This window comes from Onthophagus taurus, chromosome 5, assembly GCF_036711975.1.
Source record: "Onthophagus taurus isolate NC chromosome 5, IU_Otau_3.0, whole genome shotgun sequence".
NCBI classification, from domain to species: Eukaryota; Metazoa; Arthropoda; class Insecta; order Coleoptera; family Scarabaeidae; genus Onthophagus; species Onthophagus taurus.
Window position 1 is genome coordinate 10,324,359 of NC_091970.1, and position 20,429 is coordinate 10,344,787.

The 20,429-nt window shown below is 28.4% G+C and overlaps 3 protein-coding genes across 2 annotated transcripts; all 3 read right to left on the reverse strand.

The window, feature by feature from the left end:
- Nucleotides 1-20,429, reverse strand: part of LOC111413967 (apyrase-like) — an 84,529-nt gene that overhangs the window by 25,190 nt on the left and 38,910 nt on the right.
- On the reverse strand, nt 5,702-8,384 carry LOC111413962 (General vesicular transport factor p115). Its single transcript, XM_023045109.2, has 2 exons — nt 8,226-8,384; nt 5,702-8,162 (listed from the first exon to the last, which is right to left on the reverse strand). The coding sequence occupies exons 1-2, from the start codon at nt 8,301-8,303 to the stop codon at nt 5,838-5,840; spliced, it is 2,403 nt and encodes an 800-aa protein (XP_022900877.1). The 5' UTR covers nt 8,304-8,384; the 3' UTR covers nt 5,702-5,837.
- On the reverse strand, nt 12,320-14,124 carry LOC139429832 (probable inactive protein kinase DDB_G0270444). Its single transcript, XM_071196052.1, has one exon. It carries the CDS (start codon nt 13,916-13,918, stop codon nt 12,392-12,394), a length of 1,527 nt encoding a protein of 508 aa, XP_071052153.1. The 5' UTR covers nt 13,919-14,124; the 3' UTR covers nt 12,320-12,391.

The following is a 20,429-nucleotide window of genomic DNA, read 5'->3' on the forward strand; positions in this document are numbered from 1 at the left end:
TTATTGTATATTATTTTTAGTTAATTGTATTAATAATAATAAAATAGCATTTTAAATAACATCTGGATTTTATAATAATAAATCCATTAATCTGTACAGGGTGGTTCAAATTCGATGTCCGAATAGGCTAACTCGAAAATGTAATTATCTTGGTTATTATTATAGGTGGAGTATTATATCTAAGACATTATATGGACACTTTTTTACAAAGAATTTGATGACGTAGTCAAAAAAATGTTGTCGGTTTTAGATTTTGATATATTATCACAATTTTCGTTTTTTTTAAATGGAAACAACCACTGATTATTCACTTATTAAATTGGTTATTGTTTTCTGATTACAAAAATATAGGGTTTAACAGGTTTATTTCTTATTGTTGGTTTTACGATATTTTCAATTTTGGCCTCTAGGGGAAAAACAAAAGACCAGCCCCAGGGATCTTAGGGAATAATTAAAGAATACCTGTCCCACTTAAAAATCGATGATTTTTTTTTTAATCGTTAGGAAATGACTCAAAAGATGTGTTAATGATAAAAAAAAAGTGCGGAAAAGTGTAGTACTTACCGAAAAATCACTTTAAAGTTGCGATTTGACGTTTCTTTTTGGAAGTTCAAAGCAATGTTAAAATTGCATTTTCGTATTAAATCCTAACCTGAAACTGTTTAATTTATACCCGCGCACAAAATAAAAAGTTATTTTCACTAAACTTATTGAGATTACAACATATTTACGGATGAAAACCTTATTTCTTAGGCTATCGATGCAGAACGACAATTAAATGGCGTTAGATAGAATTGTTTCTACCAAATGTGTATTAATAGACTTTGTGTTAATGGATTGTGTATCAATTGATCTGTCAAATGACTGAAAGCTCTTTGCAATCTTTATGTTGTAAATATAAATGATAAATAAGTATAGTAGCTTATTTAATAGTAGTTTAGTTAAATTAAAATAGTTATTAAAAAAGACATGGTTACAAAATAAAAATAAATAAATAGCCCGTGTGACGATAGCAACAAACTGTGTATTTAACCAAATGACAATTACAACTGACAACACAAGCAATGTTAACCATGTGTTTTCTCGTATTAAATCCTAACCTCAAATTGTTTAATTTATACCCACGCACTAAATAAAAAGTTATTTTCACTAAACTTGTTGAGATTACAACATAATTATTCATAATGACACCTATGTGAAGTTAGCCCCCAATTAAACAGAATTTTACATGTATAGTATTTTAATTATAACATGAGAACCAGTGAACCGATTTCGATAAACAATGTCTCATTCGAAAGCTTAATCTTTGGCCAATACGAAAGTGGAAATGCCCGATTGACGATGTGACGATAGCAACGATAGCAACAAACCTTCCAACAACAAATTTTTATCCGCAATTTCCTATCTATTTTATTAGCTGATATCTTTCTTATTATTAGATATAGCAGAACACTAAATGCACCATATGAAAGCTTGATTCTTTCTTTATGAAATCGTCGGTCCTCGTTTGCCGATATGTTAATATTAAAATCAATAAAAGATGAAGAACACCGCTCTGTACGTAAAATAGCTTAATATTACCAAACTTCAAGCCCTTGTGCAATTGTTATCAAACCAACCTTTTTTTTCTCAAATAAGAAACTTGTTTAAAGGAATAGCAATTAAGCGTTTTTGTGTGTAGGGATGTATATTAAGGGCGATTTAAGCATGACGCCGATAGACCCATTTACCAACGAAAACCCGGGTTAAGATATAATAAATTTAAAGAGCGCTCTTTCCGAGTGTGATAATAGTTTTTTAAAAATCGGTTTGATAACAATTGCACAAAGGCTTGAAGTTTTGTAATTTTAAGCTATTTAATCTAAGTACAGAGCCACCGCTTTGTAGTTTAAGTACAGATTGATCTTAGTATTAACTTATCGACAGACAAAGACCGGTTTTAGATAGAGAAAGAATCTCTAATTATTATCTCGAAGTGCCCATTACACCCACAAGTACCCATCAATTGCATTTCTACCTTAATCTTTTGAATTTCTCCAAAATAAGGTTTATTATTCTTCTCTTTCAGATTTGACCAAAGGATTTGACGAATATTTCACCCTACATTATGAACATTTGATGTTAAAACTTTGTAACTACGAAAGGGATTTTCATCAATAATATGTGTTATTAAGTTCCAAAATAACGTTAAACTAACTAATAATTATCCTAATTATAATATTTAAGTGGTTTGAAGTCTTTTAATAACAAATTTTTATTTAACTCTCATGCTCTCTATTTAAATGCGATAACAGATTATAAACATTTCAAATAGATTTTTAGAATCTATTTGTATCTTATATTCTATTCAATTTCTTTTTTCGAATCTATCTTTGCTCCTATCTGGCGACGCTCTTGTACACAGTTAATAGACACACAGTCTATGTAACGACAGGCACTTAGTCATTATGACCTATGCGAGGTTAGCTCCAAATTTTCCTAGTCCCCAATTAGACAGGATTTTACATGTATAGTATTTTGATTATAACAAGAAAACCAGTCAACCGATTTCGATAATCAAAATCTCATTCGAAAGCTTAATCTTTGGCCAATACGAAAGTGGAAATGCCCGACTCGAAATCTCTCGCGGGGTCATTTCAATGGCTGTACGCACATAATTAGTAAATTTTGAAATCGGGCATTTCCACCTTCGCATTCATTGCAGATCATACTGTCTACCGAGATTTTGATGACTAAAATTGTTCAATTAGTTACGGAGATAATTGATGTGTAATTAATTCGTTTGTTGTGTTTTAATCAAAATCCTTAAATATTTCGAATCGGGCATTTCGACAACAGCATTTAGCCAGACACAAACTTTCGATTGAGATATAAAACATTAAAATCCGTCAAACTGTTCTCTAATTATAGTCGATTTAGTTTAAATTAATTTTTTAGCACGAGCGTTCACACGTGCATAAACAACGAGCCGAAGACGGTGTCATTCCGAGGGCTGTATAAACTTAGCGGGAGAGAATTGAAATCGAGCATTTTGTGATTTCGATAGAAGACACTATGACGAATCGAGTGACGTATAGATTTTGATCATCGGGTACATCGTTTACGAGTTATCACCACTTAAAGAAGGTCAATTTTGTGTTATTTTCGTGTATCTTCGCATTATTTTGACGTTTTAGCGAAATTCGAAAGAGTTTTCAAATCGGGCATTTCCACTTTCGTATTGGCCAAGGATTAAGCTTTCGAATGAGACATTATTTATCGAAATCGGTTCACTGGTTTTCATGTTATAATCAAAATACTATACATGTAAAATGCTATTTAATTGGGGGCTAACTTCACATAGGTGTCATTATGAATAATTATGTTGTAATCTCAACAAGTTTAGTGAAAATAACTTTTTATTTAGTGCGTGGGTATAAATTAAACAATTTGAGGTTAGGATTTAATACGAAAATACATGGTTAACATTGCTTGTGTTGTCAGTTGTAATTGTCATTTGGTTAAATGCACAGTTTGTTGCTATCGTCACACGGGTTATTTATTTATTTTTATTTTGTAACCATGTATACACATGTCTTTTTTAATAACTATTTTAATTTAAGCAAACTATTATTAAATAAGCTACTATACTTATTTATCATTGATATTTACAATTTAAAGATATTTTAGTCGTTTGACAGATCAATTGATACACAATCTATTAACATAAAGTCTATTAACACACATTTGGTAGAAACAATTCTATCTAACGACAGGTAATTGTCGTTATACATTGATAGCCTAAGAAATAAGGTTTTCATCCGTAAATATGTTGTAATCTCAATAAGTTTAGTGAAAATAACTTTTTATTTTGTGCGCGGGTATAAATTAAACAGTTTCAGGTTAGGATTTAATACGAAAATGCAATTTTAACATTGCTTTGAACTTCCAAAAAGAAACGTCAAATCGCAACTTTAAAGTGATTTTTCGGTAAGTACTACACTTTTCCGCACTTTTTTTTTATCATTAACACATCTTTTGAGTCATTTCCTACCGATTAAAAAAAAATCATCGATTTTTAAGAGGGACAGCTAATCTTAATATATGCCGATCTTAGATAGGAGAACTTGGGACTGATTGTATGTCGAAATCCCCCCCGTAAGGTGGCATTAGCGTCTATATTGAAATAATTTAATTAAATCAGCAATTTTATTATTAATAGTAGACAGCAATAACAATTATTACCAGTATCATTCTTTTAATTTAAAAAGTATAGATTCCAAATCGTGTTATATTTTTAAATTTGCACCTTTTAAAAGTTGAAGTTTGTTCAGAATGATAGATGAAAATGTCATTTTAAAGTGATTTTTCGGTAAGAGTATAAGAAAACAATAATGGTATGATTAAACAATTAGATTATAATTTACATTATAGCTTTGTTTCAGCTAACGTTCGTTATAACTGGTTGGAAGCTCGTCAGATGCAATCTCACATTCATAAGATGCAGTAATATTCAAATGTGGAGCATTATTTGACAAGTGTAATTGCATCTGAGGAATTTCCAACCAGTTGGAATGTTAAGTGGAGCCAGATAGTAGCTCCAAACACTTTCCAAACAGTTATTCTGTGGATTCGGTTCTTAGCTGAATAATTCCAAAATATCCCCAACAGATGACGCCACATGCGTTCCATTTTGAGTACGAAGTTTTTGTTTAGAGAGTTGCATTTCTACGAAGCTTCTACGCAAAAGACGATAGCGCTATGAGGTTTTCGGCATTAGCAGTTTCTCGAAAAACGAGATCATGACATGTAAGCTACTTTTTTTCTAACTCTTATAGTTTCCGAGTTAGCCTATTCGGACATCGAATTTGAACCACCCTGTACATTCATCACACCAATTGAAACGATATTTTCAATTTACACCCAAAGTGATCTAACTTTAAAATCGGACAACATATCTAAACAACAACTTATAATTTCAGTATCATTTTTATCCAACTCTAAAATTTGTCTTAAATTATAAAAAAAATAAAATAAAATAATTGTGGGGAAAATAAGGTTAGAGTTGATTTGTTTTTTGAGGTTACGTACAGTTTCATCACTCGTTGGCGGACTTCTTGGTTATCCCGCATCCAAAAGGATACTTAATCCATTACAAAAACACTTCATTTCTCAAACTAACTCACTTTTAAAGTTTTCGTATTGTTATTCGCGTTTTTATTAACAATTTTAAAACAACACTAAATTCAAACGCAAAAGCATCGTTTTGACATTTCTTAATAGCGACATCTATCGTTGGTGGTAACAAGTTAAATTTATTAATTTATACCAATCCAATATGATTTTTAATCCATTACAAAAAGAAATTTCGTTTTTGAAAATACCACATTTTCAAAGTTTTCGTATTTTTATTAACAATTTTGAAACAAATTAAAACGTAACAAAATCGTTTTTGAACAGCGACATCTATCATTGGTGCTAAGAAGTTAAATTAATAAATTATTTTTAATATTTATTTAGTTTTCCTATTGCTTTTTTTTAAATAAGACAATAAGAATTAAATTTCTTTTGTATGATATTATTTATAATTATGACTTACCCAGCATTACGAAGATCTTAGTTGAAGTTTTTTCATGGGGGCCAACCTGTAAAAAAAAATTAATACCTAATTAAATAAAATAAAGAAATAATAAATTTAAAAGGGAAGAATTTAAAATGCAAATTCAAATTTAATTTATCTTATTACACTTTTTAAACCTAACAAACGATTATGTTTTACATTGATCCTTATTTACAAACAAATACAATATACAAATAAATGCTTCTTTTCACACAATTTCACCCCATTTACATTTTAATTAAGTTTCCGAAGCCACGGAAACATTATCGGAATCCGGATCAATAATAACCTCACCAAGCTCGATCAGTCTTCGTTTAAAAGCACTCAATTTCACCTCTTGATCACTTAAAAGTTCGAATAAATCGTCTTGATCTTTCTTTAACGCATTAATTTTCTCATCCTTTTCTTCACATTCAATCTCCAAAGCTTTTAATTTCTCCGAAATCTCATCATCGGGATTTGTTATAATTAAATTTTTTGTTGTATTTGTAGCCCCCGTCGATAATTGAGCTTTTAACAAGGTGTAACTATCGTTTAATTGCGAATAAGATTGTTGTAATTCATCAATTTTTATGGTTAAAGTAACTTTTTCGTTTTTGAGTAACTCAATTTCTTTTTTCGCTTCATTTAATCGCTTATCTTGGTCTCTTATTACATCTTTGTATTGCAATAAAAGCGCGTTTTCGTGTTCGCTTAAACTTAACTCGGTTAAATTCCCGTTTGATAATTCCCTTTGTACGCCTAAAGCGTTTATGACGACCCCTTCTAACGCTTTAAATAATTTACAAAATTCGTATTCTAATAATAATTCATTCGGGTTGTCTACTTTAACTTGGGGGCGCTTCGAAGCTTTCGAATAGCTTTCGTGCCGCGAAATTTCGCCCAATTTTCCCAAAAACACCTCGATCCCAACTCGCTTTTCGATTAATTGCGATAAATTCTCTTTGTTGTAATTCGCGATTGTGTTGTCGTTAAAAACGATGCATAACCCCATAATAAAGGCGCATAACCCTTGGATTAATTCCTCGTTGTTGTCGAATTCTGACGCGGAGGTTTGCGCGGTTAAAAAGGCCATTGAACCCGGGACGTTTAAGAATTGTTGGACTCCTTGCGGGCAATGCGCTAACCACATTGATAATAACATTAAGATCCCTAATTTTGATTGGATCTTATTTGTTTGTGTTAAAAATAACGTGCATTGATGTAGAAGGGAATTAGGTTGCGATCCGATCGTTGTTGCTAAAAGCACTCGTAAAAGTTGTTCTTTTTGGGCGGGGTTTTCAATGATTGTGTGTGATAAAGCCACGGAGCTAAACCAATTGCTTAAAGGGTCGTTACTAAATAACCCCCCGCATAATAATTGCCCCGTTGTTAAAGTCGTCGATCCTGAGGAGCTGGGTAATAAAGTTTGAACGATTTGTTGTTGCCCAATTTCGTTTTTAAACAAAAACGATTGGAAACAATACAAAACGGAACATCGGAGATTAAAAGATTGCTTCTCAGTAACCATCGTCATTAAAAGAACGACAATCGCGGGTCTTGGCGGGTTCGAAGGGGCGGTTACGTTCGAAAAATACTCTTGATTCGTTAAATTTCCGCGGATAATTTCCGCCAAAGTGTTGATGGTTTCGGTTAAAATATCGGCGGGGATTCCCGCGGTCATTAAAATGTCGCAAAGGGATTGTAAAAGGTTCGAATTTCGCATCGATTTTTGACACGAACTCACAATTTGAATTGGATTTGAAGGCGAGACTAACGTTCGAACTAATTCTAAGACGCAATGAAAGTTGGAGACTTTTTGGGGGCTCCACCCAATTTCCTCTATATTTTTGGGAAGATCAAACATTGGGGTTAATTTTTGTATGTAAGATCCTTCCTTAAAGAAATTAATATTACTTGTGTTATTTTTTAATAAATTTAACATTAATAATAAACAATCTTCCACGACGATCCCGCCGTCGCTATAACCCTCTTGTTTTATAACCTCAAAAAGTTTATCAAAAGCGTTCTCAAACGCGACGATTTTTTGGATATTCGCGTTATTTTTCGTTAATTGTATTAATAATAATAAAGTGTCGTTTCGAATCACTTCGCGACTTTCTAATAATAAATCCATTAATTTTGAGACCCCCATTGGACTAACCAAGACTATATCTTGGATTTCTTTCGGTTTGGCAGCTAATAAACACGTTAATAACTTCACTGAAGGTAATCTAACTTTAAAATCGTATTCCTCTAAAAATCCAAGAACCAATGTTACATTTTCAGGGTTTTTAATAAACATCTCAGCGAATTGCTCCCCCACATTAATATTAGTTGGCCCATTAAACTCGTTTTCTTCATCAAAACTGTCTTTTGAGGTTATATTACACAAAGTATCCAAACAATAACTTATAATTTCAGTATCGTTTTTATCCAGCTCCAAAATTTGTCTTAAAGCGTCCATTCCTTGAGCTCCTACTTCTAAGCGATATTTACGAGACAACGAGCGTAAAGCTCTGCAAGCATCGCGACGATCTTCGAGAAGCGTTGAGGTTTGTACTCGATTTACTAAACGTTCGATCTAAATTAATGAAAATAGAATTGAAAAGTGAGGTTAGGGTTGATTTGTATTGAGGTTACGTACTGTTTCGGCACCGGTTGGTTGACTTCCTGGTTGTCCTGTACCCAAAACGGTTCTTAATCCGCTACGGAAATACTCCATTTTTTGAAAAAATCGGGTTTTTTAAAGTTTCCGTATTGTTGTTGGTGTTTTTATTGACATAATTTTGAAAGAACACGTCATCTAAAATGTCAAAACATCGGTTTGACGTTTAGTAGCGACATCTATTATTGGTGGTACTAAGTTGTTTTAATAAATTTTATTTATAATAAATGATTTAATTCTTATTTTGGTACTATTTTTACATAAATCAATAAGAACTCGATTTATAATATAAAGTTTTTCTCCAAAATAAGGTTAGGGTTCATTTTTGAGGTTACTTACAATTCTAGCACTAATTGATTGATTTCTTGGTTAATCTTAATCCATTACAAAAACACTCCATTCTTAAAAACAACGTATTTTTTTATTTATTTATACTTTCTTTATTGATATAATTTTAGACGAACTCTATTTAAAATGTCAAGACATATTTGACGTTTTAGTAGCGACATCTATTATTTATTGACGATACTAAATTGTATTATTAAATGATTTAATTTTTATTTATTTATTTTTACCTCTTTCATTTTTAAATAAATCAATAAAAACTCGATTTGGGTTATCATTAATATTAATCGAATGATATCCGAGTAAATTATAATCATTTAAAATGTCAAAACATATTTGACGTTTTAGTAGCGACATCTATTATTTATTGACGATACTAAATTGTATTATTAAATGATTTAATTTTTATTTATTTATTTTTAACCCTTTTATTTTTAAATAAATCAATAAAAAATCGATTTGGGTTATCATTAATATTAATCGAATGATATCCGAGTAAATTATAATCATTTAAAATGTAAAAAACATCATTTTGACGTTTTAGTAGCGACATCTATCATTATTAGTGCTAAGTTGTTTTAATAAATTGTATTTATAAATTATTAATTATTCTTATTTTGGTGCTATTTTCAAATAAATCAATAAACACTCGATTTATATAAAGTTTTTCTCCCATTTCTAAGCGATATTTACGAAATAAAGATCGTAATTAAGAAGTGTTGGGGTTTGTACACGGTTTAATAAACGTTCGATTTAAAATAATGTAAATTAATATAATAAACATGCCAAAACTAATAAGAATTAAGAAAATAATTGAAATTGTGGAGAAAGTGATGTTAAGTTGGTCTATTTTTAAGGTTACTTACAGTTTTAACACCACTTGGTTGATTTCTTGGTGATCCCGCATCCAAAATAATTGTTAATCCATCACAAAAACACTTCATTCTTAAAAATATGGTATTTTTAAACTTTCCTTATTGTTGTTAAAGTTTTTATTGACACAATTTTGGACGAACTCTATTTAAAATGTCAAAACATATTTGACGTTTTAGTAGCGACATCTATTATTGATGGTAATAAGTTGTATTAATAAGTTATTTAATTAAATTATATTATATTACCTTAAAGCTTGATATAAATCAATAAAAACTCGATTTGGGATATCATTAATTTTAATCGTATGATATCCGAGTGTATTTTAATCATTTAAAATACAAAAACATCTTGTTGACGTTTTAATAGCGACATCTGTTATTGCTTTTACAACTTATAAATACTAAGAAACGATTTAATTTTTATTTATTTATTTTTAACCCTTTTATTTTTAAATAAATCAATAAAAACTCGATTTGGGATATCATTAATTTTAATCGTATGATATCCGAGTGAATTTTAATCATTTGAAATGTAAAAAATATTATTTTGACGTTTTAGCAGCGACATCTATTATTTATCGATGATACTAAGTTGTATTATTAAATGATTTAATTTTTATTTATTTATATTTACCTCCTTTATTTTTAAATAAATCAATAAAAACTCGATTTGGAATATCATTAATATTAATCGAATGATATTCTTATTATAATCATTTAAAATGTAAAAAACATCATTTTGACGTTTTAGTAGTGACATCTATCATTATTAGCGCTAAGTTGCTTTAATAAATTGCATTTATAAATTATTAATTATTCTTATTTTGATGCTATTTTCAAATAAATCAATAAGAACTCGATTTATATGAAGTTTTTCTCCCACTTCTAAGCGATATTTACGAGATAAGGATCGTAATTAAGAATTGTTGGGGTTTGTACTCGGTTTAATAAAGGTTCGATTTAAAATAATGTAAATTAATATAATAAACATGCCAAAACTAATAAGAATTAAGAAAATAATTGAAATTGTGGGGAAGGTGATGTTAGTTGATCTATTTTTAAGGTTACTTACAGTTTTAACACCACTTGGTTGATTTCTTGGTTATCCCACATCCAAAATAATTGTTAATCCACCACAAAAACACTTCATTCTTAAAAATATGGCATTTTTAAAGTTTCTTTATTGTTGTTAAAGTTTTTATTGACACAATTTTGGACGAACTCTATTTAAAATGTCAAAATATATTTGACGTTTTAGTAGCGACATCTATTAGTGATGGTAATAAGTTGTATTAATAAGTTATTTAATTAAATTATAATTTATTACCTTAAAGCTTGATATAAATCAATAAAAACTCGATTTGGGATATCATTAATTTTAATCGTATGATATCCGAGTAAATTTTAATCATTTAAAATGTAAAAACGTTTTAATAGCGACATCTGTTATTGCTTTTACAACTTATTAATATTAATAAACGATTTAATTTTTATTTATTTATTTTTAACCCTTTTATTTTTAAATAAATCAATAAAAACTCGATTTGGGATATCATTAATTTTAATTGTACGATATCCGAGTGAATTTTAGTCATTTAAAATATAAAAACATCTTTTTGACGTTTTAATAGCGACATCTGTTATTGCTTTTACAACTTATTAATATTAATAAACGATTTAATTTTTATTTATTAATATTTAACCCTTTTATTTTTAAATAAATCAATAAAAACTCGATTTGGGATATCATTAATTTTAATCGTATGATATCCGAGTGAATTTTAATCATTTAAAATGTAAAAATATCGTTTTGACGTTTTAATAGCGACATCTGTTATTGCTTTTACAACTTATTAATATTAATAAATGATTTAATTTTTATTTATTTATTTTTAACCCTTTTATTTTTAAATAAATCAATAAAAACTCGATTTGGGATATCATTAATTTTAATCGTATGATATCCGAGTGAATTTTAATCGTTTATAAAGTTTTGACGTTTTAATAGCGACATCTATCATTAGTAGTATTAAGTTATTTTAATAAATTGTATTTATAAATGATTTAATTATTGATTTTCTTATTTTGGCGCTATTTTTTACATAATTCAATAAGAATTCGACTTGGGATATCATTAATTTCAATCGTATCATATCAAAGTGATATTTCCGAGATAACAAGCATTTCAATGATCTTTAAAAAGGTTTGGGGTTTATACACGGTTTAATAAACGTTCGATTTAAATTAATTGATAAGAATTAAGAAAATAATTAGAATTGTGGGGAAAGTAAGGTTAGGGTTGATCTATTTTTGAGGTTACTTACAGTTTTAGGTTGATTTCTAGGTTACCCCGCATCCAAAATAATCCTTAATCGATTACAAAAACACTTCATTCGTAAAAATATCGTATTTTTAAACTTTCCTTGTTATTATTGATGTTTTTTTGCCATAATTTTGGACGAACTCTATTTGAAATGTCAAAACATATTTGACGTTTTAGTAGCGACATCTATTATTGATGGTAATAAGTTGTATAAATAAATTATTTAATTAGATATTTTATTATTTTTACCCTTTTTATTTTTAAATAAATCAATAAAAACGCGATTTGCGATATCATTAATTTTAATCGTATGATATCTGAGTGAATTTTAATCATTTAAAATATAAAAAGATAATTTTGACGTTTTAGTGGCGACATCTGTTGCTGTTAAAACAACTTATTAATATTAATAAATGATTTAATTTTTATTTATTTATTTATTTATTTTTAAATAAATCAATAAAAACTCGATTTAAGACATCATTAATATTAATTGTATGATATCCGAGTGAATTTTAATCAAAACATAATTGACGTTTTAGTAGCGACATCTATTATTGCTGTTACAACTTATTAATATCAATAAATAATTTAATTTTTATTTATTTTTTTTTATTTTTCCCCTTTTTATTTTTAAATAAATCAATAAGAACGCGATTTGGAATATCATTAATTTCATTCGTATGATGCCCAAGTGAATGCATGTGAGGAATATTTTTCATACTGAGTGTTTGTTTAATTTGAACGTCGTTTTCTTCCCATTCATTAACTTTATCTGCGATATATTTATTAATCCTTTTTTGTTGCTCGGTTAATTCTTCGACGACCACTTCTGTTACTTGTTCTTGTTGGGTTTCTTCTTCAACGAGGTTTTCTTCGTATTCTTCGAGTTCGGCTTGATTCGCTTCTTCTAAAGTGTTTTTAATTTCAATGATGCATTTAGTTTCATCATCTTCTTCAAAAAGTTTATCGTGAACGATTAAATTTATCCTGGGAATTAAAATTTTGTTTGGTCTTTCGTTCGTAAAATGTAAATCAATGTCTTCGTGCTTTTTGGGTAAGTTTTCGGTGGGAATTGAGTCATCGCTTGGTAATCTTTCTAAAGTTTGAGCGAATTTTTCAAGTTCCGGCATGATTAAGTTTGATTTTTTTGGTTTTTGGGGTGGTTTTTCGATTTCTTTATTAATCGATTCTGAAGGTGTCGATTTTGAGCTTTCTTCGCCGCTTTCGGTTTGGAAGCTCGGGCGGATAACTTTAACTTCTGGGCAACTGTTTAAAAATTCTTTGCTGCGAAATTTCCGATTTAAATCAAAAGCTTCGATTTCTGATTTCCATTTTTTAAATTCGTTTTCAAATCTTTTTTGTTGTAATTGATCTTTAAAGTCGAGGAATTTTACCAACCATAATTGATCTCTGCAACTAAATGGTTTATTTTTTTTGAATTTGTCTTCAATTTCTTTTTTTCTTTTTTGAAACTTTTCGTAATCTTTGAACCATTTTGAATCGCCGAATTTGACGTCGTTTTTAATGAAGTGATTTTTCGCGAAAATTAAATTTCTCCAATATTCGTCTGAGTACTCTTCCTCTTCTTCTTCTCCTTCCCCAATCATTTCTTCGTTTAGATTTTCTAAAAATTCGTCTTTTATGACTCCGATTCCTTGCTGGTTTGAAATTGTTAAATAAAAAACGTTTTCCGGGAGTAAAACTGCTTTCTCATTCTCGGCGTTTCCTCTCCATAATTTTCCAAGACCATCAATTATAACAAGTTCTTCTATTGGTTTGTTTAAGCGAAATTCGCAACTCAAATCTAAACCGTTGCTTAACGTATAAATTCCAGGTCCGGTGTATTTATTTTTTAATAACCTTCCGTGAAAAACTTCCCCCGTTGGAAAAGTTATGACGCATTCGGTGTTGTCTTGTAATTTATCGTCAACCCAATTTCCTTCGTAAGTTTGTCCCTCGTGCGATGTGTAAACTCCTTTTCCTTGACGCCAAATTATGCCGGCTCGGTGAGCGCAATATTCACCGCTGTATTTATCACCGTTTGGAAGAGTAAATTCGCCAGTTGCAACACAAATGTTAGGATCATTTTTTAAATCAACTGCCCCTTTATTTTTCTTCTTTCCCATTATTTCAATTATTCGACAAAGAATTTACATGATTTTGTATAAAAATTATTTTAGAAATGACGTTTAACAATATAACAATGACAATTTAATTTAATTCGAATGGTTTTGATTAATTAAGTTTAATATTTTTATGAAAGTATGCAACCAATATCACAGTATTCATATTGCAATACGCAAATCGCGTTATTGGTTGCATAGTTGCAATAAGATCGTTGGTATATACAGTACGCGTCATAACTAAACTCCATAGAAAAATTTATACAGGGGGAGTCAGAAAGAATCTCTACGAGTAATTACAAAAGAAATATCAAATTCGTATTTTTCATGCTCGAAAGCATCTAACTACCAAATTTTATGTTAATAGCACAAAAACCTTCAAAATTATCAAGAAGCTTTGAAATAAAAATTTAACTTTGAACACCCTGTGTATTAAAAACCACCAACCGATTTGTATAAGACATGTCAGGTTAAATCGTCATATTTTGGTGTCTAGTGTCTCCGGTATTCGGATTTACCATTCTTTCTGACTCACCTGTATATATTATGTACATAGAAGGTCATCCCCCACTATTTTTTGGTACATTCAGCGCTCCCAAGGGGATTGTGAGGGAACTAATTAGGTTAAAGCGCGAAATTTAGATATAGGTATTTCTATACCGGTTTATATCAATACTTTATTTTGAAGAGGTAAAGTATGTGCATTTTCCAAATAAATGGAAAAAGTATGAATTTAAAGTTTTTTCAAGATAAAATTCATAATTTTTAACATATATTGCTCTCATTGCCTAAGAGCGCCAATTTATCTGTGGGATAAACTTATCAGGAGGTGGCAAAAGATTAAACTTATTTAAACACTTAATGCTTAAATAAATAATAATTTGAAAATCAACAAATTCATCAAATTTTCATATTTTCGTATTTTTCTCGATATTGACGCATTTAAGAGCTAAAGTGCAAGAGAGCAATAGTGTTAACAATAAAATTTGCTACAACTTTTGTGCTAAAAGTTTTTTTGTAACATGTTGGGATTCCTAAGGGTTACCTTTAATAACTTGAAAAAGCAACAAATTTATCAAATTTTCATATTTTTGTATCTACCTCGATATTGATGTATCTAAGAGCAAAAGTGCAAGAGAGCAATATTGTTAACAATAAAATTTGCAACAATTTTTGTTATAAAAGTTTTCTTATAACAACCTCCGATTCTCAAGTGTTACCTTTAATAACTTGAAAGAGCAACAAATTTATAAAATTTTCATATTTTCGTATCTACCTCGATATTGATGTATCTAAGAGCAAAAGTGCAAGAGAGCAATATTGTTAACAATAAAATTTGCAACAATATTTGTTACAAAAGTTTTCTTATAGCAACCTCCGATTCTCAAGTGTTACCTTTAATAACTTGAAAGAGCAACAAATTCATAAAATTTTCATATTTTCGTATCTATCTCAATATTGATGTATCTAAGAGCAAAAGTGCAAGGGAGCAATATTGTTAACAATAAAATTTGCAACAATTTTTGATATAAAAGTTTTCTTATACCAAGTTCCAATTCTCAAGTATTACCTTTAATAACTTGAAAGAGCAACAAATTAATCAAATTTTCATATCTACCTCGATATTGACGTATCTAAGAGCAAAAGTGCAAGAGAGCAATATTGTTAACAATAAAATTTGCAACAATTTTTGTTATAAAAGTTTTCTTATAGCAAGCTTCGATTCTCAAGTGTTACCTTTAATAACTTGAAAAAGCAACAAATTCATCAAATTTTCATATTTTCGTATCTACCTCAATATTGACGTATCTAAGAGCAAAAGTACAAGGGAGCAATATTATTAACAATAAAATTTGCAACAATTTTTGTTATAAAAGTTTTTTTATAGCAAACTCCGATTCTCAAGTGTTACCTTTAATAACTTGAAAGAGCAACAAATTCATACAATTTTCATATTTTCGTATTTTTCTCGATATTGACGCATTTAAGAGCTAAAGTGCAACAGAGCAATATTGTTAACAATACAATTTGCTACAACTTTTGTGCTAAAAGTTTTTTTGTAACATGTTGCGATTTCTAAGGGTTACCTTTAATAACTTGAAAAAGCAACAAATTAATCAAATTTTCATATTATCGTATCTATCTCGATATTGATGTATCTAAGAGCAAAAGTGCAAGAGAGCAATATTGTTAACAATAAAATTTGCAACAATTTTTTTTATAAAAGTTTTTTTATAGCAAACTCCGATTCTCAAGTGTTACCTTTAATAACTTGAAAGAGCAACAAATACATAAAATTTTCATATTTTCGTATCTATCTCGATATTGATGTATCTAAGAGCAAAAGTGCAAGAGAGCATATTGTTAACAATAAAATTTGCTACAACTTTTGTGCTAAAAGTTTTTTTGTAACATGTTGCGATTCCTAAAGGTTACCTTTAATAACTTGAAAGAGCAACAAATTCATCAAATTTTCATATTTTCGTATTTTTCTCGATATTGACGCATTTAAGAGCTAAAGTGCAAGAGAGCAATATTGTTAACAATAAAATTTGCAACAATTTTTGTTATCAAAGTTTTCTTACAGCAACCTCCGATTCTCAAGTGTTACCTTTATTAACTTGAAAGAGCAACAAATTCATCAAATTTTCATATTTTCGTATTTTTCTCGATATTAATGTATCTAAGAGCAAAAGTGCAAGAGAGCAATATTGTTAACAATAAAATTTGCAACAATTTTTATTATAAAAGTTTTCTTATAGCAAGCTCCAATTCTCAAGTGTTACCTTTAATAACTTGAAAGAGCAACAAATACATACAATTTTCATATTTTCGTATTTTTCTCGATATTGACGCATTTAAAAGCAAAAGTGCAAGAGAGCAATATTGTTAACAATAAAATTTGCTACAACTTTTATGCTAAAAGTTTTTTTGTAACATGTTGCCATTCCTAAGGGTTACCTTTAATACCTTGAAAAAGCAACAAATTCATACAATTTTCATATTTTTGTATATACCTCGATATTGATGTATCTAAGAGCAAAAGTGCAAGAGAGCAATATTGTTAACAATAAAATTTGCAACAATTTTTATAATAAAAGTTTTCTTATAGCAACCTCCGATTCTGAAGTGTTACCTTTAATAACTTGAAAGAGCAACAAATTCATCAAATTTTCATATTTTCGTATTTTTCTCGATATTGACGCATTTAAGAGCTGAAGTGCAAGAGAGCAGTATTGTTAACAGTAAAATTTGCAACAATTTTTGTTATCAAAGTTTTCTTACAGCAACCTCCGATTCTCAAGTGTTACCTTTAATAACTTGAAAGAGCAACAAATTCATAAAATTTTCATATTTTCGTATCTATCTCGATATTGATGTATCTAAGACTAAATGTGCAAGAGAGCAATATTGTTAACAATAAAATTTGTAACAATTTTTGTTATAAAAGTTTTCTTATAGCAAGCTCCGATTCTCAAATGTTACCTTTAATAATTTGAAAGAGAAACAAATACATACAATTTTCATATTTTCGTATTTTTCTCGATATTGACGCATTTAACAGCTAAAGTGCAAGAGAGCAATATTGTTAACAATAAAATTTGCTACAACTTTTGTGCTAAAAGTTTTTTTGTAACATGTTGCAATTCCTAAGGGTTACCTTTAATAACTTGAAAAAACAAGAAATTCATCAAATTTTCATATTTTCGTATCTACCTCGATATTGACGTATCTAAGAGCAAAAGTGCAAAAGAGCGATATTGTTAATATTGCTCACGTACTTTTCAATAAAAGTATCTCTCTTGAAAAATCGCAATTTTTTCCATTAATTTTAAAAAATTGTGAAAGATCGATTTCTTGGAAAATCATTATGTAATCTCCATATATTATTAATTAAAATATGTACTTTTCAATAAAAGTATCCGTCTTGAAAAAACACTTTTAGTTTTTGAGATATCAATTCTTGAAGTTAATCACAATTAATAAGAATCTCAATTTTTTTGATTAACTTTAAAAAATTGTGAAAAATCGATTTCTTAGAAAATCATTATGAAATTTTTCATATATTAATAATTAAAGTATGTACTTTTCAATAAAACTACCTGCCTTGAAAAATCACTTTTAGTTTTTGAGATATTAATTGTTGAAATTAATCACATTTGATAAAAATCTCAATTTTTTTGATTAATTTTAAAAAATTGTGAAAGATCGGTAAATTCTTACAAAGTTTTCATAAATTATTAATTAAAATATATACTTTTCAATAAAAATGTCCGCGTTGAAAAATCACTTTTAGTTTTTGAGATATTAATTTTTTAAATTAATGATATTAATTGGTCATATCTATTTTAATTTTGTAGTAGTCAAAACCGGGTGTCTCATCACGATTCATTGAATTGGAAGCATTTTTACGTCACAATTGTGGTTTTCCTTTTTTAATTTTCATAAACAATAAATATTATCTTCGCGGTTTCTTCTGGCGTTTCGTTTTTTTTAATCAGATTATTTCTTATCATATTACTTAGTCATAATTAAAAGACAGAAAAGAAAAACGTGATTAGTTTATAAAACATTTTAAGTTTCATAACATTTATAAATCCAAAGGGATTTTTATGGTTTAGAATTTCTCAAACCAGTTACAACATGGTTTATTATTATTAGAACCAAGTTTCGTAATGAAACGTAACGAACAAAACACGCGGTTTCAAGTCGCGTCCAAATTAGCGTTACAAGTTCATAAATTTCTCGGTTTGAAAGAGAAAGAAACGACCGCACCCACACTACACTCTCTAAATCTAAAACAAAATCGTGCTTTATAATAATACCTTATTTATGAGGAACAAAAGTTTTCGTTCGATTACAAAATTTAACCTCAATTTTAACAATTAATTTTATTGACGCCTTTTTTAAACTTAAACTATCATTAAATTTAACATCACGTATTAAAAAATTATCGAAAATTAACTATAAAAAGATCCACCATCGACTTCAAACCCATCACAACCAATTCAACATTACTAAAATGAAGTACTTGGTGTGTTCGATCTTATCGTTAATTTTAATCGATTTGGTTATCGTCGATTCGACACCAGTTAAACCTCGATTTTTTAAATTCCAACGGCAAGAAGTTCAACCTAAACCAATTTATGGACCTCCGCCTTCATCTTCAACGGAAATTTCCTTAACAACAGGGTCACCGATGGATGAAACAGCAACCGAAACGCTTAGTGAAGGAATTAAGCCGATTCCTGATGGAAAAAACATCCAAACGATCGCCAAAAATAATACCGTTAATGCCGGAAATAAAACTCAAGAAGCTTTAATTTTTTTGAGACCGCCCAAAGAAAATTTAATCTACGTTTTTAATCAGGATGTACCTATAATTAGAGCTCGGATTGTTGATTTTAAAAAACGGTAAATTTTTTACTATTAATATGGAAAATATTGGTTAAAATATGGTAAATAATCGAGTTTTGGTAAATATTTGATGTAATTTAAACTTTGTTAATTGTTTTAATTAAAAATTAATTAATTAAAATCTTAATTTTGTAATATTTTCCTATAAAAGTGAATAAAAAATCAAATTTGGATTAATTTGATACCAAACACGACCCATTTTGGTTAAAAAACAAACTTTATCAAGTAATTTAATTAAAAATTAATTAATTAAGATTTTAATTTTGTGTTATTTTTCCATAAAATCGAATAAAAAATTAAATTTGCATTAATTTGATACCAAACACGACCCATTTTGGTTAAAAACAAACTTTATCAAGTAATTTAATTAAAAATTAATTAATTAAGATTTTCATTTTGTGTTATTTTTCTATAAAATCGAATACAAAATTAAATGTGTATTAATTTGATATCAAACACGAGTCATTTCGGTTAAAAACAAACATCATTAATTATTTTAATTAAAAATTAATTAAATAAAATCTTAATTTTGTATTATTTCCCTATAAAAGTGAATAAAAAAGTATATTTGTTATAATTTGATACCAAACACGACCCATTTTGATTAAAAACAAACTTTATTAAGTAATTTAATTAAAAATTAATTAATTAAGATTTTAATTTTTCTATAAAATCGAATACAGAACTAAGTCTGTATTAATTCGATATCAAACACGCGTCATTTCGGTTAAAAACAAACATTATTAATTATTTTAATTATAAATTAATTAATTAAAATCTTAATTTTGTATTATTTTCCTATAAAAGTGAATAAAAAAGTAAATTTGTATTAATTTGATACCAAACACGAGTTATTTCGGTTAAAAACAAACAATATTAATTATTTTAATTAAAAATTAATTAATCAAAAATTTAATTTTTTGTATTATTTTTCTATAAAATCGAATAAAGAATGAAATTTACATTAATTTGATACCAAACACGACCAATTTCGGTTAAAAACAACCAAAGATATTAAGTTTTTTAACAATTTTAATTAATAAAACAATTGACGTTCACCCGATTAATTAAAAATGCGTAATTTTATTGTTTTCAA

Excerpts from the sequence above, each read along its gene's own strand:
- LOC139429832 (XM_071196052.1), bottom strand. The coding sequence starts at position 13,918 with ATGGGAAAGAAGAAAAATAAAGGGGCAGTTGATTTAAAAAATGATCCT.
- LOC111413962 (XM_023045109.2), bottom strand. The coding sequence starts at position 8,303 with ATGGAGTATTTCCGTAGCGGATTAAGAACCGTTTTGGGTACAGGACAA. Across the intron at positions 8,163-8,225 it reads AACCAACCGGTGCCGAAACA|ATCGAACGTTTAGTAAATCG; the intron begins GTACGTAACCTC and ends TCATTAATTTAG.